The 25,479-nt window shown below is 36.1% G+C and overlaps 1 protein-coding gene and 1 pseudogene across 5 annotated transcripts in view; one reads left to right on the top strand and one right to left on the bottom strand.

Moving 5' to 3' along the window:
• Positions 1-25,479, top strand: part of Naaladl2 (N-acetylated alpha-linked acidic dipeptidase like 2) — a 1,340,311-nt gene that overhangs the window by 1,141,593 nt on the left and 173,239 nt on the right. For all 5 annotated transcript variants that reach the window (XM_052732134.1, XM_052732135.1, XM_052732131.1 and 2 more), the window contains one exon: positions 9,621-9,716. In XM_052732134.1, coding sequence (XP_052588094.1) covers positions 9,621-9,716 — 96 coding nt within the window. The remainder of the gene's footprint in view (positions 1-9,620; positions 9,717-25,479) is intronic.
• On the bottom strand, positions 13,177-13,920 carry LOC128105139 (C-terminal-binding protein 2-like; annotated as a pseudogene).

The raw sequence follows: 25,479 nt of genomic DNA, 5'->3' as shown, positions 1-25,479 counted from the left end.
GCAGATAAGAGGACTGAGGAGGTAGTGGGGAGGCCCTCAAATAAGAGGGCTAGGGACATAATGTTTTGGTAGTGTGCTTGCACAGCATGTGACAATCCCTAGATTTAATCTACCATAGCACTGCAATAAAAAAAGTAACATGTCCATTATTAAGGGATGAAGGAAAGCAGTCATACATAAGAGATGAACTTGAAGGGGTCTAAAGTATAAAGTGGATTTTTCTATGTAAGTATTTTGTCAACACAGTACGTGATACAAAACTCACCAGATTTAATTCGAATTATTCAAATTTTAAGACTACATAAAAGTTATTCTTTTTATGGAAGAACGGACAGGCATGTGACTCTTCTTTGGAATATAATGTTACTTATGCTGTGTGCTGTTGATAGCTTAATGTTATGTCAGTTTTCAGAGCTCTGGAGCTGAATGCACCTTTGGAATATAATTATAAATTCTCAAAAATAAAAATCTCCTTAGGTTTCTTTCACTTCTATCTGCTCATCATAAACTTCCTAGGATTAACCTTTAATCAGAGTTCCAGTAAAATTTCCCCAGGAAATCCTAACCAATCAGAAATACAGACATCATCACTTTCTGGCAGCAGAGTCATGGTAGGTATCAGGACTCTGCAGCTTCAGAGTCACTAGATAACAGCATCCTCACTTCACTCTAGTCTTCTAGTAAATATATATATATATATATATATATATATATATATATATTTATATATATGTGTGTGTATGTACGTATATATACATTTTTAATATATGTACACACACACATAAATAAATATTTCTCCTGATCTCAAAAATACTGAAATGTTTACTAAGTATGCACAGACCCATGTGACACACAGCACATTTCTAGGACTGTGTTTTGTGATTCTGTGAGAACATGTAGTCATTTGAATAGCCTATTCTTTATTTCATGTATTTAAATTGAATTAAAAATTTTAATGTCTTTCCTAGAACTAAAATTAGAATACTAAATCAATAGGACTGGGTCTATAAAGGTAGGATGAGTATTTTCAATTATGCCAGTACTATGTATAGAATTTCCTAGAATCTGGAAATATAATTAAAATGTAAAAAAAATGAGTGCATTCAGGAAATAATGTGCCAATATTGTTCTGCATTTGACCCTTGGATGGTTACTCTTTTATTTAAACTCAGCATTATCTTGCATCTTTTTTTTTTATATTCAGGAGCAATGAGAACATTATGTTTCAAAAATTATGGCTGTAATTACCTCTTCCCTCTGTCCAGAACATAATGAATGTCAGTGCCATTCAGAGGCTATGCGTGTTATAATTCCATATATTAAATTTATGTATTGATGTATATCTTCTTGATTGCATAGAGAATATTGCAATGAAGGAAGTATGTGTAGGACTTTGGGATGCAATTTTATTCTTCTAAGGAAGGAGCCTTTGATTATAGCCTTGAAATTGTTTGTAGTGCTCACATTACTTATGGAAATAAACTAAGGCTGAGAGAAATCTGGAGCAGTCATCCTTGTTCAGTGCACAGAACCTTGGTTTTTGAGAAACTTTTCAGTGGGAAGCAGTATTGGGTTGGCATGAAAGTGTAGGCTGTGGACCCAGATACACCACAGTTTATATACAGTTCTGTCAATTATTTAAAGCATAATGTCAGACTGGTAGCAGAAACTCATTGACTCTCATCTGTAAGAACGGGTAGAGAAAGCTCTTACTTCATAGACACACATGGAAAATGAACTTGGTGATGATGGATGTGAGAATAGAACCCTCGAGCAGTAGGGCTGGGATGTGGCGACACCGTAACTGTAGCTCTTTCCATTCAAGGCTGTGCCTTCTAAGCACCAGCTAACTGAGGGGCATGTATGAAAGGCTACTGTCGAGCCCATTTCACTGAACCTGTGTTCAAAACAACACAAATAATCACTTCAAAAAATCATGCAAAATGTTTTAGTGTAAAGATGATTTCAAATTTTGTATGCTCAAAGTTAGATAGACCCTAAGACAGCATCTTCAAATCCTTTCTTCCTCCATGTAAACATTAACACTGTCTTCTATCCTGTGTTTCCTGAACCCTTTTGACACATTGTCTCAATTGATTCTACTTGAAATTATGTTTCTTGAAATTCTGCTTCTTGGGAAACTTTAACTTTGATTTATTTTCTTCTAAGCCTATGATCGGTTAGTTTTATTTTTCTTAAATAAATCTCCTTGTGTTTGTATATGAATATGGGAACATGTGCTGCTTTGGTGAGTCTGGATGTCAGAAAATAACCTTGGATGCTGGGCTTTGCTGCTTTTTCCTGAGCACCACAGACTAGCTGCCCGTGAACAACTGGGGTTTCTCCTGTCTCTGTTTCCTATCTCACCATAGGAAGGCTGGAATCATAGATGTTCACTACACCATTATAGCATGTCACTCACTTATTCTTCTCTATCTGCTGACTACAAAGTGTTCTTTATGTCTTATGTCTTACTATATCCCCCTTTCACTCCCCACAAACACATCAGTATATTCCCCCTTCTAAGCACATCAGGAAATATGACTTGTTCCATTCAAATACCCTGCAAATATCATGCTAACTATGGAACTGTTTTCAAATTTTAAGAGTAACATTTTTAAAAGCAAAATTATACATATAATTCATTATGCAAAGGCATGTTTCTGGTAATTTAAGATTTAGAATTATAGCCTTTGGTTACAAAGAAAAGTGAGGTTTTAATTACAGATAATGGTCAAACACATCCTGTATTTGAATACCTATTCCCTCCTTTCAGGATATATTTGTATACTTTTTGTTCGTTAGATGATCTGAATTTTGGTCATGTTTGCATTTAAAGATGTGGATAATCACACTTAAACTGAGATATTCAATGATTTGCATAAAGATCACTGGCAAGTTTTAGCCACTTTAATGAGAAACTGGTCCCAGGTCTAGAAACCTCACAGGCTAAGGCAAACCTTGCAGAAAAAGGGTAATAAATTGTTTGGAATTAGAGAAAAAGAATTCCATGATAGACCAGAAAAAAATGTAGAAAGAATAGTCCAAGATGATGAACATGTAGCTGTAGAAGAAACAGACAATACAAAAAGCTGTGAATGAGTTTTTCTGAACAAAAGAATGGGTTAGAGACTAAAGAACAATGACAGGGCTTGGATGTGTAATGTTGTACAAGCTCATTCAGGCTTTGACATATACAACCACAGAATGAAAATCAAAGGTAGCTGAGCTATGGCAGTGGATAGGAATTTGTAGAGAAATGTCTAAATTTCCATATTAGATACAGGCTGGTATAGTGCTATCAAACAGATGATGAGGTAAATTAGAGTAAGGAGAGGGCTAGATAAATGTTAATATTTTTTGCAATATTCAAATATTGTCATTCAAAATAAAAGGTGAGAAAAACATACATGATGATAGACTGGGCCTTAACAAATATACACACATATACACATATAAACACGCACATACACACACAAACACAAATATGCACACATATACACATACATACACAAACATACAAACACAAACACATACACACTCATACTCTCATACAGACACATATAGACACATACACACACACAAACACATACATGCATACACAAACATACACACACAAACAAACACATACATGCATACACAAACATACATAATTTGATATTTCAGAAAGATCTTGTAGACAGCCAAAAATGACAAAATGCAAACAAATGACAGAACTGAATATAATTAGCCTTAGGCACTACTGAATATAATTAGCCTTAGGCACTATCAATTTGAACCAACAAACTCCTCAGGAAGTCTACGAAATACAAACATTGAGGCCAGATTATCAAAGTAACACATGTTTTTGTTTAAAAGTGAGAAGGAAACCAGTCACAGGCATAGAATAACATGCACATGATGAATAGATTCAGTCAAGAGAGCTGACAAAATACCATTACATGTTAAATGCTCAGAGAATACTGGAGGAAACTGAAGTTCTCTGCAGATCTTAGAAGGATTCCTATGATCACTATTCCATGTTTGAAACTTTTCTGATAGAATCTCCAAGTTCCCTTCCCAAGGATTAATCTATGCAAGAGTTATTCCAAATAACAATATATTCTAAATGACTAATTCAGTTCCCTTCACCTATAGTGACGAAACATTATTAAATAAACAAACATCACCTACAATGATTGTAAACAAAGTTGAAATCTTACCAAGTGCTTCTTTTTAAATCTTCTCCCTATTTTATGTTAGATTCTGTAAATACTTGTTTATTTAGCATGATTGTTATTTTTAATGTAACTGTTACATTCACATGCATAGGAAAATAGTCTTAATATTTGGAAAAAATAATACTTGATCTTTCATGTTCTCCAATTCTATTAGTTAAATATTTTAGTAATAAAAATTTTGTACTACACTTAAAGGATAAAACCCGACAAACACTGTATGTTAAATAATCATTTAAAAATAATATAAATTAGGTGTGGTGGTGCACACCTTCAGTCTTGGTCTTCTAGAGGCAGAGGCAGGTGGATCTCTAGGAGTTTAAGGCCAGCCTTGTCTACACACTGAGTTCCAGGATAGCTAGGGCTCCACAGAGTGTGTCTCAAATAAAAAGGAAGGATAGATTGCTTCCGGAAGGAAGCAAGGAAGGAAGGAAGGGAAAACAATTATATAAATGAGGAGGGCTAGTGTGATGACTCAGCAGATAAAGCTTTCTGCTATTAAACTTGAAGTCTGAGTTTAATGTCTGGGCCCCACATAGTGAGATAGAACGAATTCTCTCCAGTCACCTGACCTCTACATGTCTGCTGTGACATGCATGCATGCATGTCCCCTATGACATAATGAAATTTTAAAATGTACATGAATTTGAGTTTATACAAACAAGAATGGTTTATTGAGAACCACCTCATGAGCCAGCTCTACCACTCCTGTAAATATACCTAATAGGCTTTAACTGAGAGTACCATAGAAATGTTTTCACATCTGTATTCATTCCTTTGCTATTCATAATGGCCAATACATGGAACTAGTTTACATGCTTAGCAACAGATGAGTGGATAAAGAAATGGATATATATATATATATATATATATATATATATATATATATATATACACACACACACACACACACACACACACACAAAATACAGTTGTATTTGGCCATAAAGAATAAAATGAAATAATTTGCAGGAAAATTCATGGAACTGGAGATCACACTAAGTAAAATATGTCAGGTTTACTCAAAAAGGTAAATATTACATTCTTGTTACACATAGAGATATACATGTTATATGTGTGTGTGGGGGGGGACAGGGATTAGAGTGGGAAGGAAGCAATGTAAAAGAAAGACGGAGCAAGGAAGGGTATAAAGAGAAAATGGGAGAAATAGAGACAAAGTACATTCATTTTTGAGAGAGACATGAAAGCACATAGGGGACTATTTGGGGGAAGAAAGGGGACCAGTAAGATGGAGAAGGAACAAGAAAATCGAAAAAGGAAGAAAAAAGAATTAATACAACAAATGAATCATTGTACTTTCACTAATTTAGGTTTAGATTTATCTCTATTCTAGATGTAATAAACATGCCGAGTTTCCAGCTACTGTCGGTGGCTCTTCAGCCCAGTATGTATCGCTCCTGATCCCAGCTTCTCTGGTTATGTCTGCCGTTTCTTCATTGTCTGTTGCCCTAGTCTGGTCAGTTCCAAAGCCAGGCAGGTCGCAGCATTGCACCTTATGTGTGGTTCCTGAATCTCATCACTTTCCCTCCTTCTTCCAGATAGACTGCTTCAGAGAAAATAGCTACAATATGTTGGGTCATATATAATTCGTGCAAAGTCTTACAAAACTTGGTAAGGATTGGGCAAAGGTTTAACAAAATTGTTTTCAGTTGGCAGAAAAAAATGAAAAGGGAACTGTGAAATATACTGTGATGAACAGACAGTATAAATAGGTTCTAATAACATTTAATTAATTCATGTTCTTTTCCAGAATACACAGCTCCAGCCAGTCTTCATCTGTGTACCTTCAAAACAGTCCAACAACCATCCTAACCTTAGATATATTAAAATATTTTCTGTTCTCTTATTGTCGATCACCAGTAAATACTATAATAAAAGGCACTTTGAAACATTACTTTTCTGCAATCATTGTTGATCTGCATTTCAAATCTCCTTTTAGGGTGATTTTCAATCTATCTCTCTATTAAGTCTTTATCTATTATCTATCTATCTATCTATCTATCTATCTATCTATCTATCTATCTATCCATCTCTCTCTCTCTCTCTCTCTCTCTCTCTCTCTCTCTCTCAGAGAGAGAGAGAGAGAGAGAGAGAGAGAGAGAGAGAGAGAGAGAGATTGGTCCATCGATCCATCTACCATTTATCTACCTACATACTTACATAGATTTTGTCCCAATTTTTCTATAAAATGAATGTCTTTCTTAGAGTTACTGTTGCTGGGATGGAAATCCATGACCAAAAGCAACTTGGGAAGGAAAGGATTTATTTCACTCATGGTTCCTTATAACAAAGCAGTGAGGGAAGAAACTCAAGCAGGGCAGGAACCTAGATAAAGGAGCTGATGCAGAGGCAATGGAAGAGTGCTACTTACTGACTTGCTCCACATGGTTTGCTCAGCCTGCTTTCTTATAGAACCCAGGACCAGTGCTGGGCCCTCCCTTCCCCGTCAATCACTAAGGAAATGCCCACAGGCTTACCTGAAGCCCGATCTTATGAAGTCAATTTTTAATTGGAGTTTTCTCTTCTCAGATGACTTTAACTTTTGTCAAGTTGACATAAAACTATACAACACAATTCACCTCTTGTCAATTTGACACATAAACACATCACCGTTAAGTCACACCTTTCCTTTCTCTTTCATCCTTAAGATCTCATGTAGAGGCAGGTTTGAGGTCAGCCTGATTTACAGAGCAAGTTCTGGACAGCCAGGGATACACAGAAAAACCTTGTCTCAAAATACCAAAAAAAAAAATCTTACATTAAAAACATAAATAACTTTAACAGCCCCATAGTCTTTACTAATTTAAACACATTCAAAGTTCAGTCTCTTAAAAATATCCAATCTCTTTAAAAATTCAAATTTTCTTTTAAAAGTTTAATACTCTCAAATGTGTGCTCTCATAAAAATCAACATTAGGTTAAATACTTTCTTATTTCAAGATGGAAGAATGAGGGCACAGGCACAATCAGATCAAGGCAAAACCAAGCGTAAATGAGGCAATGTCCAATTTCTGGGATCAACTCACAACCTTCTTTGCTCCTCCCAAGGGTTTGGGTCACTTCTCCAGCTCTGTCCTCTGACGAACACATTTGGTCTTCTAAGCTCAGGCAGGTGCCATTCCGTTGCTGCTGCTGTCCTTGGTGATCATCCATAGTAGAGACATCTTTTAAATCCTGGGTTCTTCTGCTGCAAATGGCCTGCACTGCCTCTCATGGATGCTCTTCATGGTGCCAAGTCTCAACTTCTCTTCATGACCCCTTCAATGCTGGGTCTTCAAATGAGGGTGTACCTTCACCAATATCCTCCTCTGACCTCTCACAGTGTCAAGCCCCAGCTGCTCTTCATGACCCCTTCCTTCATTCATGTCTCCAAAACCAGAACCACCTAGGTTACTCTTACACAACCAAGTTCAGCTGCCAGTGTAAAGTACAACCTTGGCCACCTCTGAAACACAGCTTCTCTGTGCTTTCAGGAAACACCTTCCAGATTTTACCTTAGTGATGTTGGTCTTTTCCTAATCAAAACTAATTTCTCAGCTTCAGCTGACTGGCATCAAGTAAAAGCAGAGGTTTCTTTTCACTAGTTCTGGTATCCTGTTAATCACAGCTGATTCTTCAGCTCAAGCTAACCAGAACCACATAATCTTAATTGAAAATAAGAAATGGCCCCAATTGTGTGAGCCTGTGTGAGTCCAGCTCCAACCTGCTCCTACCTTGCAAAAGGATTCTTGCATGGAGGAGAGAGGAATTAGGAAATATTAGGTAGAAATAGAGACTTGATGATGAAGAGAAAGACAGAGACACAGGATAGCTTCGGGAGAGCTGGGGTCAATACCCAACAGCTCCAAGCTTTATTCAAAAGGGCTTTTTATAATATGCCAGGAGGAGAGGCAAAAGACCTCCCACTTGCAAGATCAATGCATACCATACAGCCAAGTGTAGACCCTTCAAACACGTGGTAAACATGTCCCTGGCAAAATCACCTACTAGGTAAAGCAAGCTCAGATTTTCTGACCCTGAGTAATTGGGGCCCCCACACCTGAAAAGTCTTTAAACTTCTCTCTGAAATGTCACAAGCCAGGCCTTCATCTTCTGCATTGTCCTCAACATTTTTATCTTCCAAGATCCTACAGAACAGCTCACTGTATTCTCAACATTCAATGTCTTTTCTAGCTCAAATTTCCAAAGTCCTTCCACAATCACCCCCCCAAAAAAACATGGTCATATCTGTCACAACAATACCCCACTATCCTAATACCAACTTGTCTTAGTTAGGGTTTCTATTGCTGTGATGAAACACCATGGCCAAAAGCAACCCAGGGAGGAAAGGAATTATTATGCTCATTGTTCCATATATCATAGCAGTGAGGGCAGGGACCTGCAGGCAGGAACTGATACAGAGGCAATGGAGAAATATTGTTTACTGAATTGCCCTTCATAGCTTGCTTAGTGTGCTTTTTTATAAAATGCAGGACCACAAGCTCAGGGATGGCACCACCAACAATAGGGGAGGTCATCTTCTATCAACCATTATTAAGAAAAAGCTCTACAGGCGTTGCTGCTGCCTGACCTTATGCAAGCATTTTCTTATTTGAGATTCCCTCCTCTCGGATGACTTTTACTTATGTCAAGTTGACATGAAGTTTTCCAGCACAATTAACCTCCAGGTTCCTAAATCAGGATTTTCTTTACACTGTAAGAAAAAAACACTGAAAAGAATATTAGCAATATATCGATAGCTCCAACAACACTGATTTAGATAGAAACAATATCAATATTCTATGTCTTCCTCAATTCTAAACCTTGGTTAGCCTGAAAATAAAAATGAATTATTTGGACTATTTTTAATTTGTTTCATTCACTTGAACACTGAGATTTTGCTACTATGTGTAGTCACTTTTTAGGCAGGCCATAAAGGCATGTGTGATTTCTACCTGTGTCATATTGTTTTGATGATGCCATCATTATTTTTAAAATACTATAACATGTCCACTTTTCCTATTCTTTTCTAGGTAGTCATGTTTATCAAAAACATTGTAGTTTCCCAGCCATAAACACACAACATAAAAAATAGAAAAGAATTTTAGTAGCGATTTTGTAGTCAAAACATCTCCTTTATGTTTGTATATAAACTATAAATACTGTAAATATGAGAGGAATCTTTTTGTGGAGAAAACCCTATTTGTGAATGTATAAAATGTCAAAAGGAATATAATTCTACTCATTTTAATTTACAAATACTCTGGGATGGATAATTAGATCAGTCAGGTGAAGCTCAGAAACCTTAAAGCAATTTAGGGCTTTATGCGTCTTTAAAGAAAATCCAATGAACGTGCTTGGAAAAACAAAATCAATGAAGACTTTCTCCTTTATTTGTCACAGAGTCCAAGTTTTCTCTCTGAAGCCATTTTTCCTAAACATGCAACAAAAATTGAAGAAGTCGATCCATCTTTCAAGCTCCATGAAGTCATTACTAAGGTAAAAATGCCTCTGTGAACTTACAGGTGGAATGAGAAAATGTTCTCTCATGATGTTGTTGCTTGTGTGTTTGTTTGTTTTAGGGAGGTAAAGAAAAGAGAATAATCAATGCTTTTCTAAGTAGAATAGATGATAACAGAGAAAAAATCATTCAAGATATAGCTTGTAACTGAGGATTTATGAAAAAAAAATCCTCAATAAAATAATTAGTTTTTGCCCTCAATCTGAAATTGTTTGTCTTTTATTTTAAATACATGGCTACTTAAGATGATCATAAAATAAAATAAGTTGTCTAACTTTTCTGTCCAAAGTTTTGTTTTAATATGTTTACCTATTGAACTTTTAAGTATTTAATTTGTGTGCATATGTGTATGTGACATACAGGAATCTACATGTGTCATTGTGTACTTGTGGAGGGTAAATAGTAGCTTTCAGCAGTTTCAGCTGATTGTTTCAGAATCTGCCAGGCCGTCCTGGGTATGAAGCCCAGGTTGTCAGGCTTGGCAACAGATAACTCTGCCCACCGAGCCACCTTACTGTCCTGTTATTACACATTCTAGTTTCAGTAAGAGAAGGGCTTGCTCTGTTAGTAAAGGATTGTATTTATAAAGCATGTTTCTACTGTGTATTTTCAGTCATAATTTTATTATTTGAAGAAAACTAAGTTTTCTAGTGTGGAGAAAATAAATTTATGGTTCCTGATATCAAACGGCATCCTATGAATTTTTACATTTACAAATTATTTATCTAACCTGTCAAAGCCTGCCTCTTCAGGATAGACTTTACAGGATATATTGATATTTCAGTACCATTAAAATAATCCATATTTATATATGCTTACCAGAATAATTTAATCATCCTTAAATCTTAGGAAAATATGACAGTTTTTCTCCTTAAAAAAGGAAGTGTGGTAAAATGAACCAACCTCAGCATGTAGCCATAGAATAAGCTCAGAATTCAGAGCCTGGGGGTCAGGATCTGCCTCTGATATTTAAGAACTACAAAAATTTATTTTTGAACCTTTAAAAATCAGTGAAATTTGAATTACAATCTACATAAAATTCTTCCAATTTGAATTACAATCTACATAAAATTCTTATAAGCTCATAATATTTACCATGTGTTCCTTAACAATCAGCTCCAGTTACCTGAATTCGGTTTTAGTACTTTTCATCTTCTTATTGTATATTATTATTCATATATACCTAGAGAAAAGTTGCCACCAAGTTCTTCCTCAGCATTTAAAATATTAGCTTTATTTTTAACACTTAGGGATTATATATATCCTACAAAAGCATATATATGAATATACAAATGATGGTATAGAAATCTGAATGGATATTTAGATACATTTTCATCTGTACATTTAAAGGTATGAATGATATTCACTTAAAAGTCTGGGTACTTAGTCTGTACTTGTTTGTTATTTTTAAGCAAAGAATTGGAGGATTATTAAATGATGGAATAATTTTTTCTATATTTCTTGCGCTCTGCTAATTAGAGGAATCAAGGAAATTTGTGAAAGGGCAGCTTGAGACTGTATTTATATCAGACATACAATAAGACAGTATAGCTGGTGAAATCTCAAACAGAAAATGCTTGGCCTTATCTTAGAGCATGAATGCATGCTGATTCTCAATAACTCAGAGTTTTACCACACATAAGAACGAGAACTTCTGAGAGCATTTTAGGAAGAGATGGGTGAGTAAACAAGGGGCCACAAACAGCCTGAGTACTTCCATATGTTCAGAAGTCCATGGGATACTGAAGCAAGAGATCATTAGAAAATGATTTACACCCCTTCCTTTGTGTCCTACATGTGTTTTCAAATATATTTGATGATAAACATGCATTTCATTAGACCCTTAAGGAATATTGGGAAGAATTCATTGCCTGAAAATAATCCTAAGCAAAAAAAGTGCAGAGGTTATAGTTCTGTTAGTTTTCACAACTTTATATCCTTACCCAATGTAAATTATCATGCCAAAATCCTGAGAGTTCCTGCATTCACATTGCAAACATCGACCAAGGGAAAAAATTATACTTCTGGAGTTCATTCTTAATAATCAATAGCAGTAATGGGGAGTTGTGCAAGAAAACATTTAATATTATTTGACTTAATTTTAACATCCAGTTTTTTGATCATCATCATCAACAACAAAAATACTTCATAAATGTAGATGAGTTAACCATAATACATAGCTTGGAAATATAGAGCAAACATTTTGTTCTATTATGCCTAGCCAATCTTAATATTTTATCATTGAATTTTGTTTTATTATTATCACAAAAAGTAATAGACTCATGCTATCCATACTCACTAGGAATCTAAGACCAAAAGGAATAATGTTAGCATTTTCTCAACAAATTTGATATATAAGTGATCAAGCATATCTTAACATTAAAACTTAAAGATCTAGTTTCTTTTTTTTTTTCCTGTTTGGACAACTTTAAAGTTTTTCTTTTGTCACAAACAGGAATGTACCTATACAAAAGCTAAAAATAGACTGTCTTTAAAAACAAAAAGCATTGATTCACAAAAGACTATGAATAGAACATATAACTAGCTGACCCAAAACTAATAGAATTTGTTAAAATCAGTCATATCTAATAGCACATCTGAAGTATTCTCATATAAAATATCATCTGAAGAAAAGAATTTATCAATGTCTTAAAAAAGTGGGTTTGTTCATAGACAATCTGACAAGTTACCAGAAAAAGTGTTTCCTGAGACATAAGGAAATGCAACATTATTCTTCTTGAACCCTTCTCGTCCAAGACTTTCCACTCAATAAAGTAGCTGAGGATCTGAAACTGAGAAAATATATTTGAGTACAAACAGATTGTGAAACTTAATACTTTTTTTCCTTTTGTTCTTTTCCTTTTTTGTTTTGTTTGTTTCTTTTTGTTTTTGCATCATCAGAGGGTTTTATTGAACTCACAATCAACTTTGCTGGCTCAGATTTGAGAGTCATTTCTGTATAGGAGCTTTTATGTCTTCAATCCTGTGCATGTAGATGTCTACACAGGCAAACAATGTCCTCCCCATTCCATCTTCCTACCAGCAAAGGAACTAGTTTGATAGGGATTTTCTCTTGATTTTTTTTATTAATATTCAGAGCTGTTGATGCAACATTCTAGAGCAAGTTGCTCAGGACCTGCTGTGTCCAAGAGATTGATAAAGGAAAGCTCTATTTATTCCTTGTGATTTGATGCACAGATGAAAAACTTAACACACAATAACAGAAGTTGGTCGTTAATAAATCATGTCCTAGTCTTTCCTCACTTCCAGAAGCGGGCACTATCTTTAGCATTCTAGCTCTTGTAGCTTTAACACTGCAACATCAGTGATGTCCAGGATCAGTCTTAAAGACCACCAAATTCCTTTTCTTAGTTCACCTGTTTGCTACTGTCTCTTGGTCCAAAGTTTATCTGAATGATTACCTTCTACCATTCTCTGCTATTGCTCCTTGGGGTGCTGTCGATTGTCTCTGTGTTTTGTGGGCTGATTTGGGGAGGAAGCTTGGGAAGGGTGTGCCACTGTTGGGAGGTTGTTAGTCACCAGGATACCTCCAGGGATGATCCCTTCCATAGCAGCAGGAAGCCCTCCTGGAGCCACACCAAGGATGCCTAGTGGATGCCTGTATGTGTGACCATTGAGCTTGGGATGAATTGCTTGCTGGTCAATGACTGACCAAAGAGCTGAAGTAATGAAGAATGCTTTGTTGACAGAGTTTCGCAAGCTTTTTGGGATGTGACCTGTGATAGCTCAGTGGATCTCAGTGGCAGCTGTTTCCCTCATTTCTAGTGATGCTTGTTCACTGTACCAGGCTGTGTGCGGCATGCAGATGCGATTTGGTGCATCTTTCAATGGGCCCCGAGCAAAGCTAAAGGGCTCAGACTGGTGCACATTGAGGGCTGTTTCTAGTGTTCTTCCTTCTTTGAGGGCCCGAGCTAAGGCTTTCTCATCCACCAGACCACCTAGGGCAGCATTCACAAGGAATGCTCCTTGCCTCATCTGCTTGATAGTGAAGTCGTTGATGAGGTGGTAGTTATGCTCATTCAGATTGCAGTGCAAGGAGACACAGTCGCTCTGATACAGCAAGTCCTGCAGGGTCTAGACCCTTTGCACACCCAGAGACTGAAGATTATTTACCTGTGTTTTCTGAATTGTAACTGTATGAAAGAGCCAAAAGAATAGCATCTCTCTATCGTCTTTCTGTGTATTTACTAATCATTTATAGCTTATAGACATGAAAAAGTAAAGCTAAGCTAATTAAGCAAATGCTGGTAATGTGTTCAATATATGGACATTGAGTATAAATTGTAATTTTTGATGAATGGCTGTTGTCAGAATATTGTATCAGTAAGTCGTTTGATCACTGTGTGTCATTGACTAAAATTCCACATAGGAGTGTAACAGTGTAAAAATAACACTCATATTAATTAAGAAACAGAATATATACATATTATTATTTACTAACTGTGAAAAAAGTGATACTTAAATACAAGAGATGATATATAAATTGCAAAGCATAACTTGCATTGGTTTTAAATATTGTTGTTTAGCACAAATAGTCATTGATGAAACATTAGCCAACATTGAAGTATTTTCAAGATACTGATTGTAGCTGCAATTTTCCAGGTTCATGTCTTAAGTTCTTCCAGTCAGAGCTGGTTTTCACACAATACTGGTGTGGTAATATCTGTAAAGCAGTTGGTTACCATCTCCCAGCAAGTAGCTATTTGCATTTTAGACCTTTGCTACAGAACACAAATGTACTTTTATATCAACATAAATATTCTACATACTTAAAAGTTAACTATTTGTAATTGGTGCTTTTCTGCTTTTAACCACTCTTTTAAAATAAACTGGCTATCCCCATACATGTTATGTGAATTGAGTCTTTGAAAGCAAGTTTTCAATTTTGTCCTCTAAGGCTTTTTTTCTCTGTTTGAATTGTTTTTGGCATTTTTCTTTTTGATATAAAGCACAAGACCTAAGAAAGTAATGAATGAGACTCAGTATTGATGCCAAAAGGAGTAATCCATCATGGCTTCAGCTGTCAGGTGCACTGTGTGACGTTGCTGAAGGATGGTACATGCTGCAATGGCTGGTGAGGAGGCTTTTCCTACTCTCTACTAAAGTCATCTTACAAATCGCATTTTAGTTTTTTAGTTATCATAAAATCCAAATTAATTCCTCCAGAGCCTAAAACATGAATAAATATGAGTATAAATCCTAGCTACTTCCCCCTTTAGTAAGCATATAACAATCATCATATATTTATATTTTAAATAAGCTTCTCTCTCTTTCTACACTTAGGAATATTCTTGTTCTGTTTCTAAATCTTCAATAATTATCTCACAAATTGTTACCAACTACCTAGGCATTCCTGTTAGTCGACAATAGTTGGTGCATCTGTAAATCATTTTACTGTCACATACCAAAGAAAAGAGGTAATGATATGGGTAAAGTGTGGTAGAAACAAAAGCAGAGGAGGAAAGACCCAGCTTGGAATGGTTTATGCATTGCACGTTCACAGCACAAGGGAAGAGGACAGAGCAAGGCATTTGCAGAGTCCCTCACCAGGGAGGGGACATTCAAAGGACGGAAGGTAGTCAATTCTAGTATCCTGAGATTTTTTGAAGGTTACTTAAATTAGATGTTGGTGACAATGTGTGAAAAGCAATGATACATATTTGTAAGGGAAAATGCCAAATTTGAGAAACTACCTTTAAAATGACCATCAACAAGGCCAGCCTGTTCTACAAAGTGAGTTCCAGGATAGCCAGGGCTGTTACATAGAGAAATGGTCTCAAAAAAAAAAAAAATGACTATCAAGCTTTAGGACATGAGTCAAGATAGTGGGCATTCCACTAGTTCTGCCTTAGCAAAGTGATACTAGAGATTGATAATGAGTAAAATCCCTGTATAGATGCCACAAAATGGCCAAAAGAACAAGCTCAGCTTCTGAGCTTACCCAGGAATATCAAATAATTGATTTTTCATTTAAGAAAACTATCTTTTAAAAAACCAGCATAGACTTTTAATTGAAATAGAGTTATATCACCTTTTCCCTTTCTTTCCTCCCTCCAATTCTCCCCATTCCCCACTGTGTTGATCTCAGTTCAGAGCCTCTTTTTCTTTGATTACTATTGTTAAGTCTGTGTGTGTGTGTTTGTGTGTGTGTGTGTGTGTACCTCCCCAGTAGCTTTTGTCATTCATGTATGTATGCCTTCAGTGCTGACCACTCTATATAGTATAACCAGTAAAAGGACTCACTCCTTCAAGAGGCTAATTCTCTTTATCCCAGCCATTATTAGTTGCCAGGTATTTCTTTGTCTAGGAATGGGACCTGCAAAGTTTTCCCAATCCACTTTAATATGACCATTGATATAGCCACTGTTCAGGTCTTGTTTGTAAAACTATTTCTAGGAAAGACTGTTTCCCCACAAACTCCCTGACATTCTGGCTACTATAATCTTTCTCCCCTCTCATATGTGATGTTTCCTGAGTCACAGAAGCAGGGGCTATGATGTAGATGTGTCCATTGGGGCTGGGCTCCTCCAGTGCATTGATCTCTGCATTATGTCCAGTTGTAGTTTTCGGTCATGGTCACCATTTGCTGTAAAGAGAGGCTTCTTTGATGAAGGATGGTAGCAACATGGAATTAAGCTGGTCTAGCAAAGTGGTGGTGGCAATAGATTATTTTCTAGTACATGTGATGTCACTAGCCCCAGGAAACTGGCTAGGTTCTTGGTATGGACAATGATTTCCCTCCTGTAGAGTAGACCTTAAGTTCAAGTGACAGCTCTCCTTACCATTGGCGTGTGAGTGCCGGTATTGTACTTTCAGGCCTACCTTGCCATTCTGGTCATTGCTGTGGTTCATAGATGTCGCGGCTGGTAAGACTACTTAATTGCTCCCCTTCCTTGGCAGCCTGTATAGTACTTTCTGGTACTCTGGAGGTCAGAGGACTGGAAAAAGGCTTTTGGGTGAGATCTAACTCCTAAATATGGAGAGTCTTCAACAATAGTGGCTCACCTTTGACCCCTAAATAGCAAACCAAGGGGTGTAGTGATAATCTATACTATTTTTAGAGTCACTTGACCACCCTAACCATTCAAAAGATTTGTTTTGCCTAGTACTGGGATTTCTTTTAATTTATAGTTTTTGTGGGGAGTTTTTCAATCCAAGTGGCTTAATTATTACAGGATATATATTATTATGGGATATCTAATATTATTACAGGATGTCTAATATTATTATAGTATAACTAATATTAATACAGAATATCTAATATTATTATATAACATCTAATATTACTTTAGGATATCTAATACTATTGCAAAATATATAATATGATAAGAAAAGGATCTTCAGAAATAGTGTTCTTGAAATTAGTTTTCTTTTTTCTTTACCTATAATAATATCTAAATATTATCTTTTGTTAAAACCTTCGGATGATACAAGATCACACAAAAGTAGCTGAAACACTGTGATATTTCTCCTTACTGTACATGTGGAAGAAATGTCTCAGTGAGATTAAATTTTAAGATAAGGTAATGTTTGGATAAAACTTACAAATCAAGATGAATAATTCTTATATAATTTACATTAATTAAATACATAGATATATAATTCATAGATATAACTTTCAATTTAATTTCTAGTAATATGATAAAGTTAGTAGCAGTTTCAAGAATAATAAAAAAACATTGGATCAACTTTAATTTTTAACCATTTCAAGTTGATGCTAATTCTATACGACTATCAGTTACCTTTTTGAATGAAATAATTAACACTATGTTTATTAACATCTTAAGATACTATATTAAATACAGGATCTTGAAATGTAAATCTGTTTTAAGAGATCTAATTTTGGTGATGGTCTTTTGGAGATGGTCTAGCTGAATAATCCAGACTGGCCTGTAGTTGGCAATTCTTCTTCTTCAGCCTCTGAGTTCTGGAATTACAGCTTTATGTTATTATGGTGACCTAATTATTTGTTTAATTTTTGTTTGTTATTTTAGGTTTCAAAAGCTAATTTCACTACTGAAGCTAGCAAAGTTTTGGGGAATGTCTTAAAACCAACATAAACTGGGCGGTGGTGGTGCATGCCTTTAATCCCAGCACTCAGGAGACAGAGGCAGGTGGATCTCTGTGAGTTTGAGTCCAGCTTGGCCTACAGAGATAGTTTTAGTACAGCCAGGGCTGTTACATAAAGAAATTGCGACTTGAAAAATCAAAGAAAACAAACAAACAAACAAAAACCCATAAAACTTGAATGTCGTTCTAACCTGAATGAGCAAACAACAGCATTTTCACATAGTGCTCTACTGTAGCTTGAGTTTTCCTGCCTGGCCCACAGTCAGGACAAATCTCTTTCACCTGCCAGGCCCACAGTCGCTCAGACCCGACCAAGTAAACACAGAGACTTATATTGGTTACAAACTGTATGGCCTTGGCAGGTTTCTTGCTAACTGTTCTTACAGCTTAAATTAATCCATTTCCATTAATCTATACCTTGCCACATGGCTCGTGGCTTACCAGCATCTTCACATGCTGTTTGTCATCATGGTGGCTGGCAGTGTCTCTCTGACTCAGCCTTCCACTTCCCAGCTTTATTCTCCTCCTTGTCCCACCTACACTTCCTGCCTAGCCAATGGCCAATCAGTGTTTTATTTATTGACTAATCAGCAACACATTTGCCATAAAGAACATCCCACAGCACTTCCCCTTTTTTTTTTCAAAAAGGAAGGTTTTAACCTTAACAAAGTAAAATTACATATAATTTGGGAATTTGGGCGTAGCTTCTCTTACTACTTCCTGCTGGAGGGGGGCGCTGTATCTTATGGAGACACAAAGAAAATTTTAGGATCATGGAGTAGTCCGTGAGGCTGTTTCATCTGAGCCAGTTGCCTTGAAACCATTCTGGATGTTGGATCATCTGGGCCATGGTGTCATCGGAGACCTTTCAGGGGGTCTTGCCTGGTCAAACCTGATGTATCTTAATCTGGAACAAATCCATAGTCTTTGGCTTTCTGTGGGAACAAAAGCAGAGTCTACTTTCCAAAGCAACATATCCTTATATCCAAATTTTGAAGTCAAGGTACCTTTAAAATATGCATATTGGTTTAACTCAGCTTCCTTTACAATCAAATATCTCTCTGCAGTTAAGAATTCCAAAGACAACACAATCCAGATTCTCTGTGTGATAACCATCTTTACATGGCTTATTTTTTATATTAGTTTTACTATCTCTTTAAAGACTTTTTTTTAAACTATGTATTTGTTTCTATAACTGTATATATCACTTTTTTTGTCTCTTTCAAGCCTACGTATATTTTACACACATTGTAAACTATTACATCTGAATCTGTCTTATTGTGAATCTATTGATTTAAACTGCAGCAGCTCTGGCTGCTGGCTCCGCCCACCTCAGCCTCCCAACATGGCAGTGGTACCGTACGTTTACCGCCAGCTCTGGGAGCTATTGTAGGTCTATGCTTTTATCCAAGCAGCATGTAGCCCAGAAACCTCTTTTTTTGTTTTGTAGTAGTAAAGGCTCAATCCACCATGCAGCTTAATGTGCGACTTGCAGAGGCCTCATTCCTGCCATTGGGCGGCAGGTCGAGTGCACATGCCAGGAACCCACCAGTAGCTCAAACCCGCAGCTGCTGCTCATTTGAGAGAGACAATTAGGAAGCTGTTTTTAGCTCCATTTTAGAATCTTTTTTCTCAGTTTTTAGGTGGAAACTCTTGCCACCGCGTTGGACGCCATTTGTAGCTAGAGTTTTCCTGCCTGGCCCACAGTCAGGACAAATCTCTCTCACCTCCCAGTCCTACAGCTGCTCAGACCCGACCAAGTAAACACAGAGACTTATATTGGTTACAAACTGTATGGCCGTGGCAGGCTTCTTGCTAACTGTTCTTATAGCTTAAATTAATCCATTTCCATTAATCTATACCTTGCCACATGGCTCGTGGCTTACCAGCATCTTCACATGCTGTTTGTCATTGTGGCGGCTGGCAGTGTCTCTCTGACTCAGCCTTCCACTTCCCAGCTTTATTCTCCTCCTTGTCCCACCTACACTTCCTGCCTAGCCAATGGCCAATCAGTGTTTTATTTATTGACTAATCAGCAACACATTTGCCATAAAGAACATCCCACAGCACTCTACTGCTGGTGATGAATTGTTTGGATAAAATATGAGAAGTATTCTTTCTAGAAAATCAAATGTAGGAGTATTTATACTCCCATATATATATATATATTTACCCCCATTTACACTTCCATGTATATATGTGAAGTCATTCTAAATCTATAGATTAAAAGCTTTTATATAAAGACAATTTTTCCTTGTTGTGTGAACTTAGTAATAGTGGATATAAAATGTCTCTGTGAAGAGCTGCGTCCCAGGTCTTCATGACATGCACCAAAATGGATAATACCCCAGGGAAGCATTTTCAGTGGAGAAATTGCATGTTGTAAAGAACACTGTGGGTTTGAGCTACTCAAGGGAAATGGTAGCATATTGAAACAACTTTTTATGCTTTGAGAACAAAATATTATAGGTATGCTTTCTTCACAAATGTATAATTAAACTCAATGTCTTCCTTTACTGAAATTGGAGATTGCATTGCAGCTATGATTTTTTTATGTAGAAAGGTTTAGTTTATTGTTTTTCATTATACTGTAAAAATGTTATAGTTTCTAAAGGGATGCCTTAGATGATCAATTTTTCTTGTTTACTTGTTTTCCTGATTACTATATGAAATAAATATACTCTTAATCTACTTTATTAAAAAAGTTAATTATCAATGTAGATATTGTGATTAATGCTACTGTGTGTTAAGTTATTACTGCCTTATAAGATATGAAAGTAGAAAGGCTGTTACCAATATACCAGTGTATATTTTACTCAGTTATAAATATGGCTGAATGTTTCAGATCTTTTAATGCTGTTTTTTTCTTGGCAGAACCTGAGTTTGCTTCCTACCACTCACATTATACATTGCATAACCACCTATAACTTCATTTCAAGGGTATTTATCATCTACTGACCCACACATGCCCTCACATGTGTAAGTGAATATATACACATAAATGCATAAAAGTAAAAAAAATTTTAAACAAACAAGAAGAAAAATACTGATTTTAACCTGTGTTTGCAGCAAAATATTGACATATGAGCAATGTAAATCACAGAAGGAAGCTATATGATGACAAAATGTAGATATATGTGACAATTAATAATGTGACAACTTTGAAGCACAATAAATATATTATAGGAAGTTTTCACATCTAGCTTGGGAAGCAGCAGCCCATTAAGTATAGTAACATTTTTGGTGATAATTTTGTTTTGTGTATTATACATATATGTGTTTCTTATTTTGAGAATCTACCAAGAAACTGAAAGGGAATTTCTGTTTTGTGTTCCACATTTCTCATTACTCTGAAGAGGATTTTATGCGTTTTCATACCAGTCTTGGACAATGTCATTCTCAAAGTCGCCTAGAAGTATGCTGACAGAGAGCACAGTAACCAGTGCATAAAAGATGGACTCGAGGGGGTGAGGTCAAACTCTTTCCAAAAAGTGCTGTGGAAGCAAACGTATACAATAAAGAGATTTAATAGCCCCAGGCACTATCTACTTATTAAGAAAAAAATCTAATATAATGCAACATATCAGGATGACCTGTGCAGCCTCTTGGAATCTGTAATAATAGACTTTAATCTTAACAGTTCAGTGTCCTGAAAGTGGGTCCCATTGCCCCACAGGTGAGTGAAATGCCAGCTGGCCACATGTGCACATGTACACACACAGAGGCTCGTGTAATGAGAACTAATCAGTGGCACAGATGTGCACTGTCACCACCTCCAGATTTACTCCTACAAACCCCACTCCCTCTGCCACTAGGGACTCTAAAGTTCATACAGATTTTTTGGATTGTTATTTTGTTTTGTGAACTGAACTTTATTTCTGTATATTTTATGTGATCTTGGAATTCTATAGAAACTACTCAGATTGTAGATTTTTGTTAGCATGGAATGTGATCATCATTTAAACGTATTTTATGAATTAATGTCAGCGGTATTTTAGAATGAACTATATTGTATGGTACTACAGGCCATTTTTAGAACTGACTAATATAGAATTTGAAGAAATCAGCCAAAACTGTGCTTCAATATATATTATCATAGACAATCAATATGTAGTTTGGGCCAGTTGGGGTTTATTTACAAATATATCCATTTCCTTTTAGAAAATTAAGCTGTAGGACTTCACTAATTGAAACTCTAATTGTCTTACATCACATAATAGAGATTAATATAGTAAAGTTTCTCCCTTTGAAAATAAGCTATTGTTGAGGAATCATAGCTATATACCAAAAAATTACAACCAATACCTATACACCATCTTGTTCAATGAAATAAAGGAGTTCTATAACGGTATATAAGTGATAAACCTAGAATAGACATATTTCATTGTTTCAAGGACAGCTTTGGATTTGTTACCTATTATAATTTTATTTCTGTCTTTCTCTATATAGACTGTTGACAAGTTTAATTCCTCTATAGGGAAAGGTGTTTGTGTATACATTAAAGTTTTATCTGTCATGATATGCTATGCTATACTATATCAGTGATACATTAACCAAGAGAAGGATTCTTTTGAGATATCTTTCCCCAAAAAGAAAGATTTGAGTTCTTGGGATGAAGAGATAGTACAACAATTAAATACTTGTGGTATGAATATAAGGACTCACTTAATGCTCAATGAGGATGGAACCCAATCCTAATTCACACTGAGAAGCTGCATATGGGATATACAGAGAGACCAGAAAGTGAGACTAGTTGTTTAGGTGAGCTCTGTGTTTGGTTGAGAGACTATGCTTCAAAAAAAGAAAGGTGGAGAGAAATGAGGGAAGTAGGCTTATACTGGCCGGGGCATCCACATGCACCCACACATGGGAGTCCATTCACATGTCAACACACACACACACACACACACACACACACACACACACACACACACACACACATATATATATATCTTCTATCACACAGACATATAAAAGAAGAATGCTGATTTCTAGAAAACCGTGGCAAAACTGGCATCCATAGTAGTCATTTGAATGGACTTCATGCTCTATTTTGTGATAGACAAAGGGATTAAGTATGCTGGTTGATTTAGGGTTGTACATAGATAGTTACTGTAGAAAGAGATTTAGGTTGCCCTATGTAATTTTGCTTAGAAATGGGGGGCGGGGGTGTTGGAGTCATCTGATTCCAAACATGTGGCTACTGAAAAGTAACATGAATTACAGGGCAGCTGTAGGGTTTCAAAAAACTGCTATTTATGACAAATGTCCACAAGGTATAAGAACCAGTGCTTTAGAAAATGCTGAACCAGTGCTGGGTAATGCAGACAATTCTGATATCAGATTGTCATATACTTTGGATTATCCCTGGAATGGATTAGTAGGTGAATTTTTAAAAGAAGAAAATCATTCATAAAGTAAGCTGGAAAAACTGAATTTTTTTAAAGAGCTTCTCTGTTCATTATGGAGACTGGTGTAGATTTCAGAAAAATTAAAAAAAAACAGTTCTGTGTATTTTCAAGCAACTGTCTTTACCTGCCCTTTGGTAGATCCCATCTAAGCATAATTAACATATTCACCACAAACTCAAAATCATTCTCAATACATCATTTTCTATTTTATGACCTACATATGTGCATGCATACACACAAAAATGAATGTGCATACTCATGCATACACACATAAATTTAGATCCCACATATATGACAAACGGGATATTTTTCATTCTAAGTCTTCTAATTTGTTAATTATAATGTTTTCCAGCTACATCCATTTTCTTGCAAAATTTATAATTTTATTCTTCTTTATATCTGAAGAAAATTCCATTGCATATATGGATTACATTTTCCTTATTTATTCGTTTGTTCATACATGCTGAGGTCTTGTATCTTGTCTACTGTGAATAGCACAATAATATACAAGGGTAAGCAAGTTTCTCTATGTTATACAACAGCATACTTAATTATTTAATTCAATAAATTTCCCAAGGACTTTATGGTGAAAATGCTGTCTTATAGATAAAATAAGTAATTTATAGTGAATTTAGTAATTCACTAAAATTTATTAATATTTTTCAATACTGATCAACATTTTAACCAATAACCCATGATTGTCAATGAAATAAGATTGGCATAGAGATGTTAAAACACAGCATACCATAACTAACCTCTCATTTGTGTCAGTCTTTATTCACGCTCCAGTTTGCTTTCTCATGTCCTAGTTTGAGAGATGTTTATATGTGATATATGGCGTAACTCTCAGTGATGGGACAACTTCACAAAAGCTTCAAATTCTTGGTTAAGCTGTACTTTATAAGAACTTGTATGTGTTGTCCAGCTTTCTGTAACTTTGACAAAATGCCTTATGTCACCATGTAAAAAAGGAAGGTTTGTGTTGGCTCACACTTTTGGAGGTTTCCATCCACAGAGAGTTGGCACCATTGCTTTTAAGTTACAGTGCAGCAAAAGCTAGTTACCTCATGGCCAAGGATGTGTGTGTGTGTGTGTGTGTGTGTGTGTGTGTGTGTGTGTGTGTGACAGAGAGAGAGAGAGAGAGAGAGAGAGAGAGAGAGAGAGACAGAGACAGAGACAGAGACAGAGACAGAGAGACAGAGACAGAGAGAGGGACGGAGGGAGGGAGAGGGGAGAGGGGAGAGGGGAGAGGGGAGAGGGGAGAGGGGAGAGGGGAGAGAGGTCTTTCAACAAACCTGAGAACACAATATCCATGGCCCAACTGAGGTTAAACTTTAGTCATGACTTCTGGTCCTCAGCCCATGCATATGTTGTAGAGACGTTTTCTGATTGTAGTAACTGATAAATTTTCAGGACAGTGGAAAGAAAAGATGGATTTTGTGATTCTTTCCTATCCTGCCTTTCCAATCTATTTTCTCAGCAAAGACTACCCTTGTTGTTTATAAAGAAATGAGTAAACATCTGTGTCAGTTAAGTTCTTCTAGGACCCAGAAAAAAAACCAAGTGTCAACTTTTGAAAGAAATCTGATGTTAGTCATTCAATTTTATTATCAACTATTTGACTCCAAACTGTCATCAGACAGTATGATCATGGTGCCTTTACTTGTGTTGTCTTATAAAAAGATCAGTTGCAGTTTTAAAATTGTGTGTGTAAAAAGAACAGTTGCAGTTTCAAAATTGTGTGTGTGTGTGTGTGTGTGTGTGTGTGTGTGTGTGTGTGTGTGTGTTAAGACACATGAATGCAGGTGCCTATGAATGCCAAAAGAGGGTGCCAAGTACCTGGAGCTAGAGGTACAGTTGTGAGCTGCCCAATGTGACTGCTGGGAACAGAACTCATGTCCTCAGCAATAGCATTAAGTATACTTAACTGCTGAGCTGTCTCTCCAGCCTTGACCTTGTATCTTAAGATTTACCTGTTGTCAGGAGATGTCTTATTCTCTCAGATGGAAACCTAGGTTACATGAGTATGGCTTTTCTAAATACTATAAAATGAGATTTTTTTCCAATATAGAAGACTTTATAATGTATTATTACAATTCAGTTTTAAATATTTCACTTTTAAAATAAGTTAAAATTATATCCAAAATACCTACACACTATATCATCCACAGAAATTTCAGTGACCATAAAAGCTCTGCATACAAAGCTTTGCATGTGTAGACATATAAAGTAATTCTTA

Source organism: Peromyscus californicus, unplaced genomic scaffold, assembly GCF_007827085.1.
Source record: "Peromyscus californicus insignis strain IS unplaced genomic scaffold, ASM782708v3 Scaffold_9__1_contigs__length_137607984, whole genome shotgun sequence".
Lineage (NCBI taxonomy): Eukaryota > Metazoa > Chordata > Mammalia > Rodentia > Cricetidae > Peromyscus > Peromyscus californicus.
Note: the sequence above shows the minus strand (reverse complement) of the source record. Positions and strands in the feature narration are given on the sequence as shown.